At 44.1% G+C, this 26103-nt stretch overlaps 1 protein-coding gene across 1 annotated transcript in view; it reads right to left on the reverse strand.

Moving 5' to 3' along the window:
- The window catches only part of POLA2 (DNA polymerase alpha 2, accessory subunit), a 30203-nt gene extending 22420 nt beyond the window's left edge, over nucleotides 1–7783 (reverse strand). Inside the window, exons 1-4 of the mRNA XM_041722994.1 lie at nucleotides 6552–7783; nucleotides 1914–2038; nucleotides 1341–1420; nucleotides 1143–1200 (exon numbers count right to left, since the gene is read on the reverse strand). Of these exons, the coding sequence (XP_041578928.1) occupies nucleotides 1143–1200; nucleotides 1341–1420; nucleotides 1914–2038; nucleotides 6552–6630 (342 nt within the window). The 5' untranslated portion in view covers nucleotides 6631–7783. The remainder of the gene's footprint in view (nucleotides 1–1142; nucleotides 1201–1340; nucleotides 1421–1913; nucleotides 2039–6551) is intronic.
- Nucleotides 7784–26103: the final 18320 nt, after the last annotated feature.

Below are 26103 nucleotides of genomic sequence, written 5' to 3' on the forward strand. Positions count from 1 at the left end.
GACAGGACTGGTGGATGAGATGAATACAGGGTGTGAGAGACTCAGAGGTCTCTAAGGTTCCTGGCCTTAGCAAACCCAAGAATGGAAGCATTTTTTAGTGAGATATGGGCTCTAGGACAGGGCCAGCTCTAGGGGGAATATCAAGTGTTGACTTTTATTTTTTAAGATTTTATTTATTTATTTGAGAGAAAGACAGAACTAGTGAGAGGGAGCATGAGCAGGGTGGAGAAGGAGAAGCAAGCTCCCCATTGAGCAGGGAGCCTGATGCAGGGCTCCAAACCAGGACTCGGGGATCATGGCCTGAGCCGAAGTCAGACGCTTAATTGACTGAGCCACCCAGGCACCCTCAAGTGTTGATTTTATATCTCTTCAATTTTAAGCTAAGGAAAATTACAGTATGTCCACATAAAATGTTATTTGCACCTGTTTTGTGTCAACAACTTCACGGAGCATGTTTTTGGCTTTCTTGCTCTCTATAGGCACCGAGAGCTACTTATCTTCTTTCTCACAATGTAACTTACTTTGAAAAATTAAGGCTCACTCCATGTTTATGAGTTTCTACAATTTGGAGCTTTTTGAGGGCAGAGCCTAGCTGTGCCCATTTCATTCACCACTGTTTACACAGCGTCCACCCAGGCCCTGGCACACAGCAGCTGCTCAGTAAATGAATGAAAGCATTGTGATTTTAGAGATAAGGAAATTACAGCTCAGAGAGATAAAACGACTCACCCAAGGTCACCCAGGTCTTTTGACTCAGGCTTTGATGTCAATACTATTCCACTTCCCTATCCTACCTCTCATGTTTGGACCCAACACTACAACTGGATCATTCAGCTATAGCACCTCCACCTGATACAACACTCTGCAACTTTTACAAAGAGTAATTATGGAGAAATTGTATTTATGAACATTTTATGATATGCTCATTGAAAAAAGCAGGATAACTATATGGTCACGAAGACTGCCATTATATAAACACAGCTATGCCCGTGATGGGAAAGGAAGGAGTGTTAAGTAGAAACACAGTAGGAACAGTATGGGTGGTTACTTTTTCCCTCAGAACTTCAAATATTGTGATAATATTCTTAGAATAAATAAAAAAGTGCTACTTGGTAGAAAGCAATCTTCAAACATATGCTCACCTTAGAGGGTGTGGTGTAAGAGTTCAAGAGGCTCTCTTCTTCTTCCTCCACTTCGATTCTACAAAGAGTGCTCAAGGAAAACAGATTTCCACCCAAAATCTAAGGTAAGGGTTGATTAAATAAGAAATCTGAATAGTAGGCACTTTTGTTATTTGTTTTTAAATTACACCAATTACAAAATACAGCAGGAAAGGATACAGCTCTTGGATGGAAACAATGTCTCTGGCTCCCGCATGCCCACCATCCTGGGGTGCTCTGGACAATTTTTTGCTCAGACACTGAGGAATAAAAAGATAATGAATATAATATTCCACAGTCAAGTAACAGAGAGGGTGTTTTCCATGACCATGATGTAATAACAGGGGTTCAAATTATAATCTAACATATAAAATTCCTCCAAGGAAGAATTAAGTTACGAAGATGCATGACAGATTAAAAACTGAAGAGTTATGCTGTGACTGTCTGTAACCACTTAAATCTACCATCACCACCAATGATTTGTTGAAGCCCTACCACCTGACCTACAGTTTTTATACCTGCTCTCCCTTATTCTTACAGGAACCATAAAACAACATGGGTTATCAGAATGACTAACAGAAGAGGAAACGGAGGCTCAGGACAGATATTAAGTAGTTTGCCCAAGTGCATACTGGGATCAGAGTCCAGATCTGATTCTAAAGCCCACACTCTTTGCATGCTACATTGCCACACCTCCACTCAGGAACAGAAATGGAGAATTGCAATATTAGTTTCCTTAAATTTTGTTCTTACCTCGTGCTCAAAAGAGTTCAGTGTCTCTGAAGTAAGGCCAACTTTCTGCTTGCTGGTGCAGAAGGCTATAAGCTCAGCTACCATTCCCTCCTCGTTCTGTCCATACAGAATGCACAGCTCTACCACTGCGAGAAGGAAAACAGGGCAGGTAAGGAGTCAGTTTATTTCCTGCAGCTTTCTCCATGAGAAGTGAAAACAATCCTCGATTTCTTCAGTCAGTGTTTAGTCGGCACCCACGAGTGCCAGGCACCGTTCCAGACATGAGAATGCAGCAGTGAACAGCACAGAAAAGAATCCTTGTCTCCCAAAAGCTTACTACTGGAGACAGAAAAATAAGTCGGTAAAATCTGTGGAATGTTAGATGGTTAAATGGGCTGTGTAGAAAAATAAAGCTGGGAAGGGATAAGGGGGCTGGGGGCAGGGGTTGGTAATTTTCAATACGATTAAGGAAGGTTGCACTGAGAAGGTGGAAGACTGGAAGTGAGCCATGCAGTATTTGGGGAAAGAGCTCTCAACCAAAGATTCTGAGGCAGAGGCAAGGTCAGCAAGGCTACTATGGCTGGAACGCAATTTTTTTTTTAAATTTTTATTTATGATAGTCACACAGAGAGAGAGAGAGAGAGAGAGGCAGAGACACAGGCAGAGGGAGAAGCAGGCTCCATGCACCGGGAGCCCGACGTGGGATTTGATCCTGGGTCTCCAGGATCGCGCCCTGGGCCAAAGGCAGGCGCTAAACTGCTGCGCCACCGAGGGATCCCTGGCTGGAACGCAATATGGAAGAAGACAGAAGATGAGTTTGAGGGGCACCTGAGTAGCTCAATGGTCGAGCATCTGCCTTTGGCTCAGGTCAAGATCCCAAGGTCCTGGAATCAAGCCCGCGCAGGGAACCTGCTTCTCCCTCTGCCTGTATTTCTGCCTCTCTCTCTGTGTCTCTCATGAATAAATAAAATCTTAAAAAAAAAAAAAAAAAGACGAGTTCAAGGATCAAGGGGGTGTAGATTTTTGGCCACTGAAACTGCCCTGGTTAGTACTCTAAAAACTTAGAAAACACTAGAGGGCTCAGGCGGAACAGTAACACGATCCAGCTTCCACCCAACAGGATCACTCCAGATGCTGTGTTAAGCACAGAACGAAGGTGATAAGGGAAGACCAAGGGACCAATTAAGAGAACCCTGGAGAAATGCAGGTGAGAAATGATGGTGGCTTGGATCAAGGTGGTGGCAGTGGAGGTGGGGAGAAGTGGTTGGATTTCAGATGGGAAGCATCCTGAGGGTAAAGGCAGCGGGATTTGCTGATGTGAAGAAGAATGGGGGTCAAGGATGATGCTGTTTTTGGCCTGAGCACCAAGTATGAGGAGGAAGCATTGTGAGGAGAGGGAGGACACACAGGAGCTTAGCTTTTAGAACACAGAGTTCGAGGGCAGCCCCGGTGGCTCAGCGGTTTAGCACTGCCTTTGGCCCAGGGCATGATCCTGGGGACCCAGGATCAAGTCCTGAGTCGGGGTCCCTGTGTGGAGCCTGCTTCTCCCTTTGCCTGTGTCTCTGCCTTTCTCTCTCTCTGTCTCTTGTGAATAAATAAATTCTTTAAAAAGGAAAAAAAAAAAAAAAAGAACACGGAGTTCGAGATGCCAATTCAATATCCAGCCTGCAGTTTTACAAGGGGCCCAGGTTAAGATATACACCTGGGAATTATTAGCAACACATGGGATGAAAAGCCACGAGAGGGATCCCTGGGTGGCGCAGCGGTTTGGCGCCTGCCTTTGGCCCGGGGCGCAATCCTGGAGACCCGGGATCGAATCCCACGTCGGGCTCCCGGTGCATGGAGCCTGCTTCTCCCTCTGCCTGTGTCTCTGCTTCTCTCTCTCTCACTGTGTGCCTATCATAAATAAATAAAATTAAAAAAAAAAAAAAATTAAAAAAAAAAAAAAAAAAAGCCACGAGACCAGGTGAGAGAACTAAGGAAGTGTGTGTATTTGGGACTCAGGACGAGGCTGAGAAGTGGTGACAACCAAGACGAGAGGACAACTAGGTGTAGTGTCTGAAAAGCTAGGAGAAAGATGCGTTTCAAAGAAGATATGATAAAAAAAAAAAAGAAGATATGATGAATGGTGTCAAATGATGCTAATCCTGGATGAGGACTGAAAGTTCACCATGAGTTTAGCTAGGTTAAGGTCCTCTCCTTGAGAGGAGCGATTTCACTGAAGTGCTGGTGCAGACAAAGCTTACTGAAATGAGCTTAAGGGGGAACAATTTGAAGACAGTAAATACAGGCAATCCTTCTGAACAGGTCTTCTGTAATTGGGGAGGAGAAAACTGGAAGAGAGAGTGGGTTCAAGGTTCTTTTTTTTTTTAATTTTTATTTATTTATGATAGTCACACAGAGACACAGGCAGAGGGAGAAGCAGGCTCCATGCACCAGAAGCCCGACGTGGGATTCGATCCCAGGTCTCCAGGATCGCGCCCTGGGCCAAAGGCAGGCGCTAAACCGCTGCGCTACCCAGGGATCCCTGAGAGAGTGGGTTCAATAGAGTATTTAATTTTTTTTAAAGATTTTATTTATTTATTTATTTTATTTTTATTTATTTATTTACGATAGTCACACACACAGAGAGAGAGAGAGAGAGAGAGAGGCAGAGACATAGGCAGAGGGAGAAGCAGGCTCCATGCACCAGGAGCCTGACGTGGGATTCGATCCCGGGTCTCCAGGATCGCGCCCCGGGCCAAAGGCAGGCGTCAAACCGCTGCGCCACCCAGGGATCCCTTATTTATTTATTTATTCATGAGAGACACACAGAGAGGCAGAGACATAGGCAGAGGGAGAAGCAGGTTCCCTGTGGAGAGCCTGATGTGGGACTCGATCCCAGGACCCCAGGATCTCGACCTGAGCCAAAGGCAGACGCTCAACCAGTGAGGCACCCAGGCATTTTAAACACGGAGCAAAAACCACATTTCTAAACTATTAGGAGAAAAACTCTTATAGCAAAAAAATAGAAAATATGTAAGAGGTTAGAATTACTGGAGTGATGTTCTTTTTTTTTTGGTTAAGATTTTTAAAATTTATTTATTCATGACAGATACACACAGAGAGATAGAGAGAGAGAGGCAGAGACACAGGCAGAGGGAGAAGCAGGCTCCATGCAGGGAGTCTGATGCGGGACTCAAACCGGGGTCTCCAGGATCACACCCTGGGCTGAAGGCAGGTGCTAAACCGCTGAGCCACCCGGGCTGCCCTGGAGTGATGTTCTTAAGAAGGCTTGAGAAGGAACGGGATTTAGGACTTGAGTGGAGGGTTTGGATTTTGCTAGGAATATGGAGAATTTATTCATTGTAATAGGACGGAAGAGGTAGGTGGGAAGAAGTAATGGTGGAAGTTTTCTAATAGTTTCTTGTGGAAGTTTATGGAAGTTTTCTTTCTTTTTTCTTTTTTTTTTTTTAAGATTTATTTATGAGAGAGAGAGGCAGAGACACAGGCAGAGGGAGAAGCAGGCTCCATGCTGGGAGCCGGACGCGGAAATCCAGGTTTGCGCCCTGGGCCAAAGGCAGGCGCCAAACCGCTGAGCCACCCAGGGATCCCTATGGAAGTTTTCTAATTGTTTCTACTTTCTTGGTGAAACAAGAAGTTCATCAGCCTTGAGCGGGATAGAAGGACTTTAAAAGGAGAAGGTGGGGAATAGTCATCCAGAACATGCAGAGGGATTAGTCCAGAGAAATACAGTCTGCAGGGCAATGTTAAAAGTCCCACTGAGGTTAGTGATTACGAATTCAAAGCCTAGAGAGAATTCCAACACCACTGCCAAACTAGTTTTGTGAGATGGAAGCAACGGCATCTTGGTGCCCTGGGCATAAGAATGCCCTGGGCATAAGAACCTGGAGTATTCTGGTATGTTATAATAAGTTAGTGTTTGCATTCTGGTTTTATACATTAAAAAAGAAGTTAAAAGTGTTGATGGTTAAGGCAGGTGCATATTCATCCTAATTCTAAAACTGAGAACTCTACATCTCCCAAGACACTGCTTCAAATATCTCCTGCCCCACAGCGTGACCAGTAAGAGCACTGGAGTTGAGGAAAGGAGACTGGGGTTCACCGGTAGTCTCATTTGTTTCTCCCTCTATAAACAGCTGACAAATTCCCCAAAGCTTTTACCAAAGCTAAAAATCCACCTCAAGGGTTCATATTTGCACAGGCCACCAACAGCTTTGATGAGAAGTGATGGATCAGGAGAAGCTTAAAGTGTAGACTGGAAAGGGAGTAGCCAGGACTAAAAACTGACATTTCAAAACACTCACATCTCTTGTTCTGTTAGGGAGGCTTAAATAATTTCCCAACTCTGCCACCGGGCGTAGTGAACCTGGCACGTTTCAATTCCCCCTTTCTGAAACTGCGTTGATTTAAAGTCGTGCTTCAGTATGAAGCACTCTTATTCTTGAGTTGGGATCCAAGCCGAACACTGCAAACACTTCAAAGTCCCCACATCCCAAATCTCAAAACTTGGTTTAATGCTTCATCTCTCGACCACCAAGAGGTCTGATCTAGGGGAAGGGAAACCTGGAAGCGTTCTCTTTTGGGTTCTAGGAGACTGGGAACACGGGGCGGGACGTGGACCTCGGCTGGGGTCCAGGAAGGGGGCGAGGGACTCACATTTGTCGGTCAAAGCCGCGTCGCAATCGACGTCGAAGATCTGCAACTCCTCCAGCAGGCGCTGGGCCGACACGCTCATGGTGACCCAGGAGGGAGGCCGGGGGCCCGGCCCACCGAGCTCGGACCCGAATTCAAGGAACTCACGGCGTGGAGACTGATACGCAGGACCTGGTTCCTCTGATCCTTTCACCCTCGCGGAGGCCGCGACTGAGGAGGACCAACTGGCCCAAGCCCTGGGGCGGTCGGAAGGCCCTAGGCGTCGGTCACGGAGAAACGCTTCTTTTTAATGTGGGAGGAGCCCCAAACGCCCGAAGGATGGAAGCAGAAATCTCGTTAGCTCGCTCTTCTGGGGAGAACGTCCTGTTTCCTGAAAACTTCAGTTGAGCATCTCAAAGACTGCGTAGAACAGAAAGCAACCCGAAAAAACCCGCCAAATGGTTTGCAAGGCGCGCGCATGCGCGAGACGGACTCAGCCCTCCCCCCCTCCCCCCTCCGGTTCTCAGACGCCGCGCCTCCGGGCGCGTGCGCACAAACTTCAGTAAGGCGGCTCGCGCGCCCGGCGTCCGGGCCCCGAGGTCTGGCTGCCTTACGGCGGCTGCGCAGTTGTGTCCCGTAGGGCGCGAAAGCTGGGCTCCGGCGCGCGAAGGGCTTGGGCTTGGCTCCCATCACCGAAATCGCGTCTCAGGGCCTGCGGCGGTTGCCTGCATTTCGGGCACCGCCTACCGGACGAAGCTGGGTGCGTGACGAAAGTCCGTCACCCTTTTGCCCTGAGCGTAGGTGCGCAGGCGCTGGGGCAGTTATCAGCGCGCTCCCAGCCGCGGTGATAGGTCTGTTTTCTAAATGTGGGGCATGTTGGTGGAATAGAGGTGGGAAGGTGAGAAATGCCTTAATTTGGGACACGTTAAGTTTGGGTGCCCTTGGGATTTCCCGATAGAGGTTCCCAGTGGGCGTCTGGAAACTTGGGAGTGAAGATGGTTCACTCAGAGGGAGAGAGTGGAAGCGGAATGAAAGATTGGTGGTGGCCGTCCCCCTGAACTATCTCCTCCAGGCATTTGAGCCGCAGTCTCTATTGGCTCAGCTTGGATCAATAACCGTAGACATCATACTTCCCTACCGGGGTGGTAGGCCGATAGAATCTTTCTGGAAAAGTTTGGCAGAATATATATAGGAGGAGCCTTTAAAGATGTTCATTTGCTCCTGACTCAGCATTTCTTTTTCTTTCTTTCTTTCTTTCTTTTTTTTTTTTTTTTTTAAAGAGTTTATTTATTCATGAGAGACAGAGAGAGAGAGGCAGAGACACAGGCAGAGGGAGAAGCAGTCTCCATGCAGGGAGCCTGACGTGGGACTCCATCCAAGGACTCCAGGATCACGCCCTGGGCCGAACCGCTGAGCCACCCAGGGATCCCCAGCATTTCTTACCTTAAGAAAACCAGCCAAAATCCAAAGTTTTATGTACAAAGATGTTTGTGGTATCCTCATTTACAGTATCGAAAATGGAAACCATCCAAACATCCAAAGGTAGGGGATGACTAAGGAAAGCATGGGGTTTTACCAAAGCAGTGATTCTCAGGACTGCACCAAAGGCCAAATACTTCCAGGGGACACCTCAGGGAATGAGAGGAGGGGCAGGGGCTAGGGGAGTGGGAGCAACTAACTGTCTTAGCCCCAGTCCAGCAACACGGAGCAGTCAAGGGCTGGGTGGAGAAGGAAAACCCTCACTCTCCCCTAAGGCCTCTTACAGATAGGTACCTAGGGCCGAGGTGTAAAAGTTTTCTATCGTTATGTAATGATTTATCACAAACTTAGTGGCTTAAAACAACATCCACTTATTAGCCTAAGGTTCTGTAGGTCAGAAGTCTGGGCATGGCATGTCTCGGTGAGGCTAATGTCAGGTTTTGGCCAAACTGGATTTCTTTCTTGGGGCTTCTTTGCCATCCAGAAGAACTCTTTTTAAAAGGTTCATGTTATGAGGTCAAGTCTACCCAGATAACTTCCATCTCTTAAGGCCAAATGATTTGGGACTATAATTACCTCTACAGAATATCTTTACAGCAGTGCTAGATCAGTGTGAGGAGGGCACTCTCTTTACATGAAAAGATATTGATTCAGTGCAGCCTAAGAAAGAAAAATAAAAAGCGAAAGAGGAAGTCATTGAAAATCTGGAACTATTTTGAAATATGTAAGTCCTTCAATATTAGGTACATTTTTATTTCATGATAAAAATAAATGCTAAAAATAATGTAGGGAAGAGGAGTTAAATCATCTGTTCTGGGAGTCATCTAAACTAGGTCTGACACAAGTCTCCTCTCTGTCAGTCCTTTCCTGAATTAGTTGTTGCCTGTTATCCGGAGGTGGGTGATGGGAAACAATTATCAAAAGACTGGCTCTGGTATTTTATAGAAAGCTTTCAAGAGCACATCAGTACTCTCCCTCTAGAATGTGGGATTATTTGTTGTAGATTGTGCTCAGATAACAGGAAAAATCTCATTCCACATCCTGCTACAAATGCTTAGTGGCCATTTGGATTTCCTCTTCTGCAGCAGGCATGTCCGCATCCTTTGTCCTTTGCCTTTTGTGACCAAGTAGCAGGAGCTCTTTGTATATCAAAGACCAGAGGTTGCAATATATGGCCCTTGGACAAAACTGGCCAGCTGCCTGTTCTGTAAGACCTTTAGGTTAAAAACATTTTTTACATTTTAAAAATAGTTGAAAGAAATCAAAAGAATATTTCAAGATGTGTGGAAATGACATGAAATGCACATTTCAGTATGCATAAAGTTTTACTGGAATGCAGCATGCTCATTTGTTTATGGCCTATGACTGAATTTGTGCTACAGAGACAGACCTGAGGAGTGTGACAGAGGCCCTATGACCCTGAAGCCTCAAATATCTACCATCTGTCATTTACAGAAAACGTTTGCAGACCCTGTCAGAGACAATAACTGCCATCTAGCAAGTGTGTTGCACCCATATTTTTTCCAACTTGTATTTTAACTTTGTACTTTCTTCTAAAGTTTTACAATTTTATTTTATTTTTAATTATAATCTCTACTACACCCAATGTGGGACTCAAACTCACAACCCTGAGATCAAGAGTCATGTGCTTCCTTGACTGAGCCAGCTGGGTGCCCTGCCCCTACCATTTTGATGTCTATCTTCCTTTGTGGCGTTTCCTGCTTTGCTTAATAAAGTCTCCCCAATCTAAGTTTATTTATTCAAATATTCTTCTAATTCCTCTTTTATTAATTGTTACATTTCACCTTTAGATCTCTTGTCCATCTGGAATTAATTTTATTATGATGTGAGGAAAGATTTAGCTTTGTTTTCTTTCAGACAAACAGCCAGTATGTCAGATATACTTAGTAAATGAAACATTCTCCAAGTGAATTGAACTGTGATCTTTTCATGTATTAAGTTCCCATGAATACTTGGATCTGTTTCTGGATTTTTTTTTTTTTAAAGATTTTCTTTATTCATGAGAGACACAGGGAGGCGGATACAAGGCAGAGGGAGAAGCACGCTTCCTGGGGGGAGCCTGATGCTGGACTTGATCCCAGTACACCAGGATTACAACCTGAGCCAAAGGCAGATGCTCAACCACTGAGCCACCCAAGTATCCCCCAAAGAGAAATTTTAAAGGGCTTGAGGGAAGTGCAGAGATAGGACAAAGGTAATTTGAACTGTCATATGATAATGTTATACAAATGTCATTTGTAGTAAATGAGAAAATATGAGAGTGCTACAATAATCCCCAAGATAAGCATGTTATATCCTGAGAAAGGACTAATTTTACTCCTTCAATTAAATTCACTTTACACTTTAATTAATTAATTTTTTACGTGGTAAAGACATATAAAATTTGCCATCTTAACCATCTTTAAGTGTACAATTCAGTAGTGTCATCTTTTATTTTTGACACTAATGTGGCCGGGAGCCATCGCTCTACGCTTTAGGTATGTTGCCACTAGGTGGCGGCAGAGTGGCACAGTCCGGAATTGTTATTCAAACTCCTTCCCAGATTTCCTGTCCGTTGCTTTGAGAAACTAGGGCTTACTGGATGGGGGGAGGCAAATTAAAAACAACAACAAAGCCATGAACCTTGAACCAGTTAACTACTGTTTATTGAGCTACTGTGTGTCTGCGGCACCCGATTCCATATATAGGGGAAAGGGAGATGGGTTACAAAGACCATAAACCCTAGGAGCGCCTGATAACCAGAGCATAGTGAGAGCTCCTGGGATGTGCTGTGTGCTGAGGGAGCTGGGCACCATGCTGGGTGCCTCTTCTGTGTCAGCCTTACTCCTCAAAGCAACCTTGTGTGGCATTTTTGTTACCCGCCTGCACTCTCCACATTGTCCTCCCCATCACGCCACTGTGATCTGTTTGAAATTCAAATACGATCCTGTCAGCCCCACACCCTACTTAGAACACTCTCACTGGGTTTCTCAAGCAGCTCAGCCTGACATTCCCACCCCCACCTTTGCTCATCCTTTGTTCTCATTTCCGTGGCCACACAACCACACTGGTCCATTTGCCACCCAGCTTCCAGCACCGCTGTGGCTGCCATCTGGATCTGTCCCCTCTTCGCAGAGCTGGCTCCGTTCTTTCCTGTTCCATCACAGGGCTGTCTTCTCTGACCTCCACCATCTCTCTTTTGTGACCCTAATTACAACTTATTTATTTTTAAAATATTTTGTTTATTTATTTGACAGAGAGCAAGCGAGCATGAGCAGGGGGAGGAGCAGAGGGAGAGGGAGAAGCAGGCTCCCTGCCCCACGGGGCTGGATCCCAGAACCCTAAGATCATGACCTGAGCCAGAGGCAGACACTTAACCCACTGAGCCACCCAGGTGCTCCCTGATTACAACTTTAATTTCACATTTATTTCTGTCAGTCTTGGGTAAATATCTCTCCAGGTCATTTTACCATAAGCTCCGTGGGGGCAGATGTGTGTTTTTAGATTCTGGTGTCTGACACAAGGCAGGCTCTCAGCCTGCTACTCGACTTCAGAAGAAAGGAAACAAAGAGCTGGAGGTTGCAGGGATTTGCTTAGGATCACTCAGCCAGCAGACATCCCAACCTAGACTGGGTGCACATTTGTGCTCTGTCCACTCAAGTTGGCTTTGGGCCCTTTGTGACCTTGGGCAGGTTACCTGACCTCTGCCTTGCATTTCCCAGTTTGTCAAATGCATATAAAACCATGCAGGGGGCGCTTGGGTGGCTCAGTCTGTTGAGTGTCTGACTCTTGATTTCCACTCAGGTTGTGATCTCAGGGGTGGTGACATCAATCCTGGCTCAGCAGGTAGCTCAGCAGGCATTCTGCTTGAAGATTCCCTCCATCTCTTCCCTCCCCACTGCTTCCTCCCCACTTTTGCGCATTCTCTCTTTCTCTCAAATAAATAATCTTTAAAAAAGAAAGAAAGAAAACCCATGTGGAACGACTGTTGGATGCTCCGCCCAGGGCAGCTGTGACAATGAAATTAGTTGATACATGCGAAGCATCTAGGCGTTGGAGTGTTGTAGAGACCCACAGAAGAATATAAATGGTCTCATTATATTTTTATTATTTTTTAAAAGATTTTATTTATTCATTTGAGAGAGAGGGAGAGAAAACACAAGTGGGGTAGGGCCAAAGAGGGAGGGAGAAGCAGGTTCCCCATGGAGCAGGGAGCCCTATGTGGGGCTCAATCCCAGGACCCAGGACCTGAGCCGAAGGCAGACCCTCAATGGACTAGGCAACCCAGGTACCCCTCATTAATAATATTTGATTAAGGACTCCTGGGTGGCTCAGCAGTTGAGCGTTTGCCTTTGGCTCAGGATGTGATCCCAGGATCTGGGGATCTAGTCCCCATATGGAGTTCCTGCAGGGAGCCTGCTTCTCCATCTGCCTGTGTGTCTGTCTCTCTCTCTCTGTCTCTCATGAATAAATCAATAAATAAAATCTTTAAAAAAAAGTTTAATTACATGTTGAGATGATAATATTTGTAATCTATTAGGTTAAGTATCTTTTATTATAATGTATACTATAATTTTTTGAAACTTCTAAAAATGTGGCCACTAGAAAATTTAAAATTAGATATGTGACTTGTGTTCTGTTTCTGGTGGACAGTGCCGCTCTAGGTCATAGTTTCAATGTGGAATTAGCTGGGTGGTCTAAATGAGGCTTTGACCCATGGTGTTGGGTGAACTGGAAAGAGTTGCTGATATTTCTGAATCTCACTTTACTCCTGTGTAAGCAGGATAGTAACAGGCTTGTAGTGCACGCTGAATTATAAATTTTTTTTTTTTAAATTTTTTATTTATTTATGATAGTCACAGAGAGAGAGAGAGAGAGGCAGAGACATAGGCAGAGGGAGAAGCAGGCTCCATGCACCGGGAGCCTGATGTGGGATTCGATCCCCGGTCTCCAGGATCGCGCCCTGGGCCAAAGGCAAGCGCCAAACCACTGCGCCACCCAGGGATCCCCACGCTGAATTATAATGCAAGTCAGACCCTTGCACGGTGCCTGATGCCTGGTGTCTGGAATGCCCTTGATAAATGTAAATTATCATTATTGTGATCATGGCAAGGAACAGACAGAATTCTGACGGTGGGAATTGCTGTTGCCCTATACTCATATTTCCTTTCTTATACCCAGACACACCAGCTTTTCAGTTAGGCCAGTGGTTACCCAGAATCAAGACCACATCCCCTAGCTTCCCTGGCAGCCAGGTGTGACCCATCTATCAGGTTCTGGCCAGTAGGATGTGAGTCAAAGAGAAGTGGGTACCCTCTGGGCTATGTCCTTAAGTGAAATAAACCCCAGGCCCTCCACCTCCCAGTGGCTGGAATGGGACATTATGGCAGAGATCTTGGATTGTGAGGACAAAGGCAATGCCCAAAGGATTTCAGAGCTAGCAAGAGAATATTCTTAGGTCTCTGATGCTATGGAGACACATTCTTCCCAACCTGGATGGCTTATGCCTGGCTTGTAATAGGTAAGAGAAATTACTTTTCTAAAAGCCCCTATTAGGGCACCTGGGTGGCTCAGTTGGTTAAGCATCCAACTCTTGATCTCAGTTCAGGTCTTGATATCCGTTCTTGATCTCAGGATCATGAATTGAAACTCCACACTGGGCTCCATGTTGGGCATGGAGCCTACTTTAAAAAAAAAAGCCATTGTTATTTTGGCTTTCTGTGTAGTGTACTCTAATACAGCTCTGTGCCCAGAGATTGTCCAAGCTGGCACCTTGGATACCAGGATTCCCATGACTAGCTGAATTCCAGACCCTGAAGGGTATAAATATTCTACTTGTCTTGGTCCAGGTTGGTCCAGAACCAGGCAGGACTAAGCTTATATGTTGAGGTCTCCAGTGTGCTGGAGGGACCAGGCACAGACATTATTGCTTCTCCAAGGGCCTTTACCTCTACTCCCTTGTCCTATTTCCCAAGGAAGGAGCCCTTGGGTATCCATGTGCAACTTACCCCTTGGAGCTGCCCAGATGTTCAGTATTACTCTGAATGGCTCTGAGCTCATCCGGCCCGAGGATTCCTGGGTGGCCACAAGAACATCGGTATCTTGGTTTAAAAATTAGTCTAGGTGTTTATAAACTAGTCTCTCAGAAATGAGTTCAGTGGGGACTAGCGCATCAGAGCCTGGATATCTCTGAGGATGCGAAGGCACGTTGTTTCCAGATGTGCAAAACTGCGGACCAGAATCCAGAGGATGAAGGCAAAGGAAGCCATGGAGAACCAGTGTAGATGGCCAGGCCCTCATCAGTATCACTTCCCAACTTGAATCTCCCCCTTAGTGTTCTCTAAAGGATGCAGTGACAGCTCTGGGCTTAATAACAGGTGGTTATAAAAGTGAGAGAAATCAGCAGATGTGGGTCCAATGGCCACTCCCTCTGATTGTAGAAGACCATGAAGAAGCCCAGAGGAAGGAGCTGTTTCATGTCAAATAATTTAACTATGTAGTTTCAGCAAGAGGTTTAAAAAATATCCATAAATTCTTTGATACTCCTCCCTTCAAAAGGTAAAGCCTGATTCCCCTCCTGTCAAGCATGGCCTGGACTTAGTATCTCATTTTGTGTGACTAGGATGTGGTGGAAAAGACTATGCATGGCATCTGAAATTAGGACATAAAAGCCATTGTGTCTAACCTCTCATATCCCTTGCTCTGGGGAAGCCAGGTGCCATGTGTTAGGGACCCTCAAGCAGCCCTATGGACAGGTCTACATGGCAAAGAATGAGGCCTCCTGATGACAGCTGTGAAGAACATCTTTGGAAGCAGCTCCTCTGGCCCCAAACCAGCTTCCAGACGACAGAAGCACCAGCCAACCTCCTAACTACAACCTCATGAGGAACCCGGACCCAGAAGCAGATGGCTCAGTGGCTCCTGAATTCCTTGGGAATCAGAATAGCCCTGTGAGGTACCCATATTTTAAATAAAGATTTTAAAAAAATATTTTATTTATTCATGGGAGACACAGAGAGAGAAGCAGAGACATAGACAGAGGGAGAAGCAGGCTCTCTGTGGAGAGCCCGATGCAGGACTTGATCCCAGGACTCCGGGATCATGACCTGAGGCAAAAGCCAGAGGCTCAACCACTGAGCAACCAAGGTGCCCCTTAAAGATTTTTATTTATTCATTTTGAAAGAGAGAGAGAGGAGAGGGAGAAGAGGGGGAGGGAGAAAAAGAATCTTGAGAAGACTCCCTGCTGATTGCAGAGCCTGATGCAAGGCTTGATCTCATTACTCTGAGATCTTGACCTAAGCTGAAATCAAGAGTTGGATGCTTAACTGACTGAGCCACCCAGGTGCCCTGAGGTACACACTTTCCAGATGGGGAGACTGAGGCTAAATGACTTGCCTAAGATCATGCGGCCAGAAACTATACTCCCCTCCAGCTGACTATACAGACTACATCATCTATTCCCTTGCTATTGAGCAAAGGCCCAAATGTCTTTCTGAGTTTTGTCTAATTTTTTTCACTTCCTTTTATATAACCTGAAAATTTCCTGAGATTCTCTCGATTCAACAAGCCTCCTCTTAAAAAAAAGTTATTGCTGTGACATTATTGCTGTGACATTTTAAGAATTATCAGTAAGGGCAAATTGGATTTAAATAAATATTTTTTTATAAAGAATTTTCAGTAGGGATGCTTGGGTAGCTCAATGGTTGAGCATCTGCCTATGTCTCTGGCTTTCTCTCTGAGTCTCTCATGAATAAATAAAATCTTTAAAAAAAGAATTATCAGTAAATTGCACATGATAAGAATCAGGCCAGTTGAATGCTTTCCTCCTATAGTAGAGGAAATATAGTAGCTTAATGTTTAGTGATTAAGCAGAACCACTGAGTGCAGCTGTGCAGACTGTTCACTGAGCAAGGGTGCCTCGCCAAATGGGTGGAGGTGGGGTGGTGAAATTGAGCCCCTCTCTTTCCCCAGGGTGGGATGGGGCTTGGAACTCTCCAGCTTGTGCAAAGGCACCCTCCACTCACCAAGCCGGGTGCTCAGAAAGCTGCCTTTGCCCAGAGAGGAACACCTGTCTCAAGTTCACTCAAGGGTGGTGTATGAGCTAGGTGGCCCTGGATTTATGGGCAGCCCACTTGCATGTTTGTTTGTTTGTTTTTTATGATAGTCACACACACAGAGAGAGAGAAGCAGAGACACAGGCAGAGGGAGAAGCGGGCTCCATGCACCAGGAGCCCGACGTGGGATTCGATCCTGGGTCTCCAGGATCGCGCCCTGGGCCAAAGGCAGGCGCTTAACCGCTGCGCCACCCAGGGATCCCTGCATGTTTTAATTGAATCAAGCACACTCTGCTGTAGCAATTTTGGAAGAAAAGGGGCCTTGTGTATTTGGGGAGTACTGTGTATGAACAGGAAAAGGTGGAAATGATGTCAGCTGTTCTTCTCACTGTCCCAGCCCCACTTTCAGGATCGGTGGCTCTCTCATCAGCTAGACATTCTTCTGTAGGACGTGATGTTAACTGTGCTTCTAAAACCAGGGCTAAACTGAGCTGGGCCCCCAGTGTGGGCTGTTTATCTTGTCCTTGCAGGTGACATTGTGGCAGCTGGGCTGGGTCTCCAAGGATCATGTGGACATGCATGATGAACTCTGCTTCTCTCTGTAGCAAATACTCACTGAAGGGCAACTTAAGGTGATTGTTTTGTTTTTAAAGATTTTATTGATTCATGAGAGACAGAGACAGAGGCAGAGACACAGACAGAGGGAGAAGCAGGCTCCCTGTGGGGAGCCTGATGTGGGACTTGATCCCAGGACCCCAGGATCATGCCCTGAGCCAAAGGCAGACGTTCAACCACTGAGCCACCCAGGTACCTCTCTCAAGGTGACTGTTTTCGGTGTCTTCCCTCCTGCCCCATTTCTCAATGCTACTCCTCCTGGGCTCATCTGCCTCAAGGCTGGTGAGTGAGTGGGGATGATGGCCAACTTGGGGTGTCATTCCCCATCTGAGGTACTTCACCCTAAGATTCAGTCAGAGGAGTACTGTTGGCTCAGACACTCTAGTTTTCTTGGGCTGAATGGCCTGGCAGGTTTAATAAATTCAAATATTCTTCTGGCTTGTCCCGGAATAGCATCATTTTTAGGAAGATGAGCCGGGTGTGTAAGGCAGGCCTGGAAGATGGAGCTGATGAGGATGCACATTTTTTTTCTGTTTTGTTTTTTAGAATTAGTGGATTTTTTTGTTAATGAACAAAGCAAATACCCTGAGCGGATGCAGATAGCTAGCAAGGGGCCACAAAGCTGTAGTGCATTTTCAGCTCTGTTTACATGGAATTAAAGCTGCAGTTGTTACATGTCATCCTGTTCTGGTCAACGGCATATATTTAATTTGTCCCTGCAGTTACAATGAGCTTACCTTGACACCCTATTTTTCATAATTATCAGGCTGATTCTGGCAATCTGTTCTGTCATGATTCTTTATCTTGCTGTCTCCTGACTAATGTATTTCCATAGCTATATCTCCTTTCCTAATCAGACCACCCAAAATCTAGAATTTTGAGCTCTTTTCAGATAAAAGATGACATTTAGCTATTTCCACCTCTGTGTGTAAGATTTAGTCTCCCTTTATGTTCCAATGTCACTCAGTTTTCAAACATAAAAAAATTTGTATATATTTTTAAAGATTGTATTTATTTGAGAGAAAGGGAGAGCGTGCACGAGTGGGGGGAAAGGAGTAGAGGGAGAAGCAGACTTCCCACTGAGCAGGGAGCCACCATGCAAGGGGGATCCGAGGACCCTGAGAGATCATGACCCGAGCCGAAGGCAGACGCTTAACTCAGCCGTCCAGGCGGCCCTAAACACCAAAAATGTATTGAATGGCTTGCTGATAAGTAACAGTACCTTGTTTGGCATATTGAATAAAAAATTATCATCGCAAGTTTGTTGATTGAATTCACTTTCAAACATTGAAAATTTTGCTTCAAATGGACATGAAGGAGTCTTGTTAATTCTTAGTTTTCACCTGTGTACATTAAGTTCTAGGCAAAAGTTGGGGAAGAGGATAAATTGTCCACATTATGGTAAAACAAAGTTACAACACAGAAACCCTTGTTATATGTCATCAGAGTTTCTCTGAAGAGTCACATTTTGCAGCAGCAGGCATTTACCCCTTAAATGCCTGAACTCTAGCACTGACCTCTACCCTCCAGGCAGCTCTGCAACTCCTCTGATCATACTTAGCTTTCCTGTGCCTGTGGTCCAGATCTTCACCCAGTGCTCCATTCAGTTTCTCCCTGTGTCCCTTCTCTTGCTTCACTTGCCTGTTCTGTCTCTTGCTCATAGATGAACACCTTCCATGGAAAAAGGCCTGGCTTATGCAGATGGAACCAGCCACATAATTTGAAGGGTCCATAGAGATATGAAAATGCAGAGCTCCTTGTTCAAAAACCATTAACAATTTCAAGATGGTGGCAGCAGAGCATTAAACCAAATGTGGGACCCTCGAGTATGGGAACAGGTTGTACACCCTTGAAGTTGGTTTGAAGTTGTTCAGTCATTCTCAGCTAATGCCAGAGGGTCTCTTTGCTTGAAGTCAGCAGTGGGCCAGGACCATGAGGTTGGCTGCCCTTCTCTTGACTTGGGCTTCTCAGCTGCTCCATTTCTGTTCAATGGATCTATATTATAACCCTTACTAAATCTTTCTGAGACCAGCTGCTGGTCTATGAGAGGTGGATCATATGCTAACAACAGCCCTGGCTGGGCAACTTGGAGACTTGGCTCGGGTTATATGACAACTGACCTTGGGTTGCCCTTGAGTGAGTGTTTGCTAAAGAGAGAAATGGCCCAAGAGAGAAATGGCCCTGAGGCCTGGAAGCCAATAACAATGGTAGTAGCATTATTTAAGATAATTTTTTTGGGGGGGGGTATTATCCTCTCTTGTACAGAACTGCTCTGGAAATTTCTATCTAGAAACAGAAGGAAATGACCCAGAAAAGTTATATTCTCTATATATTACCTTGTTTATTAAAAGTGATCAGCTCTCAGGGAGTCTGGGTGGCTCAGTTGGTTGAGCGTCTGATTCTTGATTTCAGCTCAGGTCATGATCTCATGCGTCATGAGATTGAACCCTGAGTCAGGCTCCACACTCAGTGGGGAGTCTGCTTGAATATTCTCTCTTTCTGCTCCTCCCTACCAACAAATAAATCTTAAGAAAAAAAGTAATCATCACCCATTAGAAAAGGTGCCCACTTGCAAATGAAAGAGACTTCATGCTTGAGGCCTTTTGGGTCATTGGAGTCCAACATCTATCACATGCTCAGAGATAGCTGGAGAGGAAGTATCTGGAGCAGCACAATGGTAGAAATGTTCTAGATCTTTGCCTGTCCCCTACAGTAGCCACATATGGTTACTGAGCACTTGGATTGTGGCTAGTGAAACCAAGGAAATTAGTTTTAAATTTTATTTAATTTTAATTACTTTTGGTTTCAATCTCAGTAGCCACCTGTAGTTGGTAGCAACCACATTGGACAGCACAGACTAAAGCCCCAGTCCAGATGCAGACACCATAACCCCAAACAACTTTGAATCTTCTAGTACAGGCAAAGTATGGTGCTGAGAACCAGAGGGAGAGCAGCAGAGCATCCCACTGTTCTTGCTGCCAGATGCTTGTGTCGATGAGGAGACAGGATATGGAAGAGTAAGAATAAGAGAATCTATGAGCTGATGAGACCTCCAGCTTATTTCGTCCTTTTCTGATTATGCTGTTAGACTCTGTTTGTTGTAGAAATGACCAGAAAACAGGATGATGATGGTGCTAATGTGATGAGTGTTGTCTAACCAAGAAGTCAGCCAGGACTGTGGCACTTTTGAAATGGTGGAGTCAGGACCTACACAAATCCCCCCACACCACCACCAAAACACTGTGAACACTAAGAAAAGATAAAAATCAACTTTTTCAGAACTCTGTAAATGAATCAAAATTAATCAAAGGCTTTGCAACAGATGCTCAACAGATTAGTCATTAGGGAAATGCCAGTCCAAAACCACAGTGAGATGACACTACACCCACTGGGATGACTATAATAAAAAAATATAAAACAAGAATTGGGAAAGATGTGGAGAAATTGGAGCCCTTAGACATTGCCTTGCTGGTAGGAATGTAAAATGGTGCCGTCTCCATGGAAAACAGTCTGGCAATCACTGAAAAAATTACCATATGACCCAATAATTCCTTGTGTGAGATGTACAATCCAAAGAATAGAAAACAGTTTTTCAAACAAAAACTTGTACACGGATGTTCATAGCAACACAAGTCACAATAGCCCCAAGGTAGAAACAACCCAAAAGACCAAGAGTTGAATGGATAAACAGGTTGGTAGATCTACACCATGGAATATTATTGGGGAATAGAAAGGAATGAAGCACTGGCATGTGCTGTGGTATGGCTGATCTTTGAAAGCATTAAGCTAAGTGAAGGAAACCAGACATGAGAGACCACATATTATATGATTTCATTCATATAAAATATCCAAAAATAGGCAAATCTATAGAGGCAGAAAATAGATCCATGCATACCAGGTATTAGGGGAAAGGTGGAATGAGCAATGACTGCTAATAGATCCTGTGTTTCTGTTTGGGATGATGAATATGTTCTAAAATTAAACACTGGTGATGGTTGCACAAGTCTGAGAATGTACTAAAATCCATAGAATTGTGAAATTTAGAAGGTTAAATTTTATGGTATGTGCATTATATCTCAATAAAGCTGTGATTAAAACAACCACATGAAGCTACCAATTAAAAAAATAGTTTGTCCTTCACCTTTGTTTTGTTTTTAATTATTTATTTAAAAAATTATGGTAAAATAGACTACAAAAATGTACTATTTTAACCATTTTTAAAAAGATTTTATTTATTCACAAGAGACAGAGAGGCACAGAGACACAGGCAGAGGGAGAAGCAGGCCCCATGCAGGGAGCCCAATGCAGGACTCGATCCCAGGACTCCGGGATCACGCCCTGGGCCAAAGGCAAGTGCTCAACCGCTGAGCCACCTGGCTTCCCTAACCAATTTTTTTTTTTTAAAGATTTTATTTATCTATTTATGAGAGACAGAGAGAGAGAGAGAGAGAGAGAGAGAGAGAGAGAGGCAGAGACACAGGCAGAGGGAGAAGCAGGCTCCATGCATGCTTCTCCATGCATCCATGGATCTGGGGACTCCAGGATCACACCCTGGGCTGAAGGCAGATGCTCAACCACTGAGCCACCCAGGCATCCCTTAACCATTTTTTTTCCTTAACCATTTTTAACTGTACAGTTTAGTGTTCATATTGTCATGTAACCCTCACCACCATCCATCCACAGATCTTTCTTCATTTTACAAAACTGAGATACTACTGTCCTCATTAAATACTAGCTCCCTATGCCTTCCCTCACCCAACCGCTGGCACCCACCATTTTATTTTCTGTCTCAATGAATTTGACCACTCTAGGGAACTCCTATAAGTGGACTCATACAGTATTTGTTCTCTAATAATGGGCTCATTTCTTTTAGTGTAATGACCCCTGATTCATTCATGTTGTAGCATGTGCCAGAATTTCCTTTTTAAGACTGAATAAGATTCTATTGTATGTACAAATTACATTTTATCTGCTCATCCACCGATGGACACTCAGGTTGCTTCTATGCTTTAGCTATCATGAATAATGCTGCTATGAATGTGGGTGTGCAAATACATCTTCTTGTCCCTGCTTTCAATTCTTTTGGGTCTGTACCTAGAAGTGGAATTGCTGGATCATATGATAATTCTATTTTTAATTTTAAAAAAAGATTTTATTTATTTATTCATGAGAGACACAGAGAGAGTGAGGCAGAGACAAGCAGGCTCATGCAGGGAGCCCGATGTGGGACTTGATCCCAGAACTCCGGGATCACACCCTGAGCCAAAGGTAGATGCTCAACCGCTGAGCCACCCAGGCATCCCTATTTTTAATTTTTTGAGGAACCTCTATACTATTTTCCACAGTGGCTGTGGCATTTTATACTCCCATCAGGTTTACACATGGGTTCTGATTTCTCCACATCCTGGCCAACACCTGTTATGTATGTAAAATGATGTTTCAGGGGCACCTGAATTGCTCAGTGGTTGAGCATCTGCCTTTAGCTCAGGTCATGATCCTGGAATGGAGTCCTGCATCAGGTTCCCTGCATGGAGCCTGCTTCTTCCTCTGCCTATGTCTATGCCTCTCTCTCTCTCTCTGTCTCTCTGTCCCTCATGAATAAATAAATAAGATATTTAAAAATAAAATAAAATGAAATTATGTTTCACTGTGGTTTTCTTTTTCTTTCTATATTTTTAAATTCTAGTTAATATATAGTGCAATATTGATTTCAGAAGTGGAATTTAGTGTCATTGTAGTTTTGACTTGTTAATTAAATTTCTTTCATTTTAAGTACTTTACAAATGTAAGAATTTTAATTGCATAAAGAACAAGATCTTAATAAGGTCTTAAGTAGTTCTATAAAGCTAACATATTTAATTTGTAGACATGAAACACTTGAGTTCTATTTTAAGTATAAATACTGTCTAGTACCCTGTTGGTCCCTCTAATCCATTTACTATTTGTATTAATTCTGAGCTCCCTTCTCATAGAAGTGACCCCCAGTGTTTTCTCAGTGTTTTTTCCTGTTTTTATAGTTTTTAAAAAATATTTTATTTATTAATGAGAGACAGAGAGAGAGAGAGAGAGAGGCAGAGACACAGGCAGAGGGAGAAGCAGGGTCCCCATAGGGAGCCTGATGTGGGACTCAATCCTTGGACCCTGGGACCACAACCTGGGCCAAAGGCAGATGCTCAACCACTGAGCCACACAGGTGCTCCGTGTTTTTCCTGTTTTTTTCCTAACTCTGTCATCACAGCTGTCTGGGTCCTTCTAAGGACACCTGGATAGAAACGGTACCCGGAAGGATATATACAAAATGTCAACAATCAATATATATAGGTAATTAGATCACAGCTGATTTCTGTTTTCTTCTCTAGACTTTTTTGCATTCTCTGAGTTTTTCAAAACAATAATTAACCATTTATTCAATAAATATTTATTGGAGGATTGCTCTGTGCGAGGCACTAAGCTTGGTGCTGGCAAGAACAAGACAGCCATGGTCCTTGCCCTTACGGAGTTTATAATCTGGCAGAAAAGGCAGATGTTAAATAAGGAAGACAGTAATGATGTTAAAATGTGCAAAGGGCCTTGGTTTTGTTTCTAAGAGCATGTAGCCTAATCTAGAGGGGTCATGATGGAGAGGGCTTCCTGGGATTGGGGATGCTTACCTGGGACCTGCAGGGTGAAACACATTTGCCACCGTAGAGGTTGATGAGGGAGGACAGTGAGCCATGGATTCATCCCCTTCCCATGCTGACACATCTGACCCTCCTGGAACCAGACAGACTTCTCTAAAATGCAAATTTGCACTCATTACTTAACTCAAAATTCTACTGAGAAATCATCAAGAACTATTAACAATACTCACTTTTGGGGAGAGAAATGGACAGAGGGGATCTTTTTTCATTTTGTGACTTTCTGTCTATAAAACCTTTTAAAACATTTTAATGAGAGAGTGGAGGTTGCTTCACTAGCCTTTTCACATCAGGTTTTATGCTTGAGATGGCTGTGCCCAATTCTTGTTTTTAACGATGGTTCATTTGAATCCAAGAATCCTTCATATTCCATCAATGCAAAATTTCATTTGTATAGGTAGCTGGTAGCCAATGACAGAAGACTAGCACTTTTTTTTTCTTGGTGGATCTTTCTTTCTTGCCATTGATCAGCATATGGATATTTCTACCACTTCAGATGGTTTTCTTCCATGGTATTATCTTTCAAATCCAATGGCTCTGCATCTTCTGTCATTAATAATTGTAATGTTGAGGGGCACCTGAGAGGCTCAGTCAGTTAAGCATCTGTCTTTGGCTCATGATCCCAGGGTCTTGGGATGGAACCCCATGTCAGGCTCCCTGCTCAGTGGGGAGCTTCTCCCTCTCCCTCTGCTGCTCCCCCTGCTTGTGTTCTCTCTCTCTCTCTTTCTGTCAAATAAATAAAATCTTTAAGAAAAACAACTGTAATGTTGAGATTTCTTAGGATATTAATGGATTTCGACTTTGATCAGGCTTCTTCATAACAGCAAGTGTTGGGGACAAGGTGCCAGCCTGTTTTGCTTTGGCCCTGTTGGTTCATCTGATAACTTTTCCAGGTATTTAAAACATTTCAACTGAGGAAGAGCAGAATTAGCAGTATGTGCAAACCCAACTTGTGGTGAATCTTCTTCAAGTCAGCTCATTTAGTCATTTAAACATTTAATTTTTTAATTTTTATAATTTTAAATATTTATTTATTTTGAGAGAGAGAGAGTGAGCAAACAGGGAGAGTGGCAGAGGGAGAGAATCTTGAAGCAGACTCCATCCTGAGCATGAAGCCTGACTTGGGGCCCAATATCATGAACCATGAGATCGTGATCTGAGCCAAAACTAGGAGTTGGACGTTTAACCCACTGAGCCACCCAGGTGCCCCAGTCATTTAAACTTTTTCTTTTTTTTTCTTTCTTTTCTTTTAAGATTTATTTATTCATTCATTCAGAGAGAGCGAAGAGAGAGGCAGAGACACAGGCGGAGGGAGAAGCAGGCTCCATGCAGGAAGCCCGATGTGGGACTCGATCCCGGGGCCCCAGGATCACACCCCAGGCTGCAGGTGGCGCTAAACCGCTGTGCCACCAGGGCTGCCCCATTTAAACTTTTTAAAAAACTATTTCTCTTAGAAGCCTGATGAACTTATGATTTTAATTGAAGCTATTCATTATGGTAGGAAAGGCAACACATGTAAAAACTGACGCTTTGTAAAATCTCTTTCAGGGGATACTAGACTTTTGTAACTTCAGAAAATCAAAATTGCAATATACTTTTTTAAAAAAGATTTTATTTATTTTTTCATGAGAGACACATAAAGAGAGGCAGAGACACAGGTAGATGGAAGAGAAGCAGGCTCCATGCAAGGAGCCAGATGTGGGACTCGATCCGGGGAATCCGGGATCATGCCCTGAGCCAAAGGCAGATGCTCAACCACTGAGCCACCCAGGCATCCCTTGCAATATACTTTTTTTTTTCAATATACTTTTTAAAAATATTTTATTTATTTATTCATGATAGACATAGAGAAAGAGAGAGGTAGAGACACAGGCAGAGGGAGAAGCAGGCTCCATGCCGGGAGCTTGACGTGGGACTCAATCCCGGGACTACTAGGATTGAGACCCGGGCCAAAGGCAGGCGCTAAACCACTGAGCCACCAAAGGATCCCCTGCAATATACTTTTTAAGAGTCATCTACACTTCTTGGGCATCTGGGTGGCTCAGTCGATTAAGCATCCGACTTGATTTCAGCTCAGGTCACAATGTCAGGGTCATAGCCTCCAGCCCCTTACGCTGAGAGATCCATTGGGTGTGGATCTCTCTCTCTCTCTCTCTCTCTCTCCCCCGCCCCTCCCCCTGCCTCTCTTTCTCTGTCTCTTTCATAAATAAATAAATAAATATCATCTACATTTCTTAATTTATTTAAAACAAACATCATTAAAGATTTTTAAGGCATTGAACAAGCAAAATAGGAAATAATAAAGAATTTTTTTTTTCTTTCAAGACTTTATTTATTTATTCATGAGAGACACACAGAGAGAGGCAGAAACATAGGCAGAGGGAGAAGCAGGCTTCTCATAGGGAGCCCGATGCAGAACTTGATCCCCAGACCCTGGGATCACGCTCTGAGCCAAAGGCGGATACTCAACCACTGAGCCACCCAGACGTCCCAGGAAATACTAAAGTTAATTCAATCATTAAAATTCTGAAAAATTCATATATGTGAAATCATATTCATATATGATTTATCATTTTTTAATTCAAGTATGAACAAAATATTTATTTTAAAATATTTTATTTTTAAGTAATTTCTACACCCAATGTGGGGCCAAATCTACAACCTTGAGAACAAGAGTCACTCATGGGGTGCCTGGATGGCTCAGCTGGTTGAATGTCTGACTTTTTTTCAAGTTCTCTCTCTTTTCTTTTA

The sequence above is a fragment of the Vulpes lagopus genome, chromosome 11 (assembly GCF_018345385.1).
Source record: "Vulpes lagopus strain Blue_001 chromosome 11, ASM1834538v1, whole genome shotgun sequence".
NCBI classification, from domain to species: Eukaryota; Metazoa; Chordata; class Mammalia; order Carnivora; family Canidae; genus Vulpes; species Vulpes lagopus.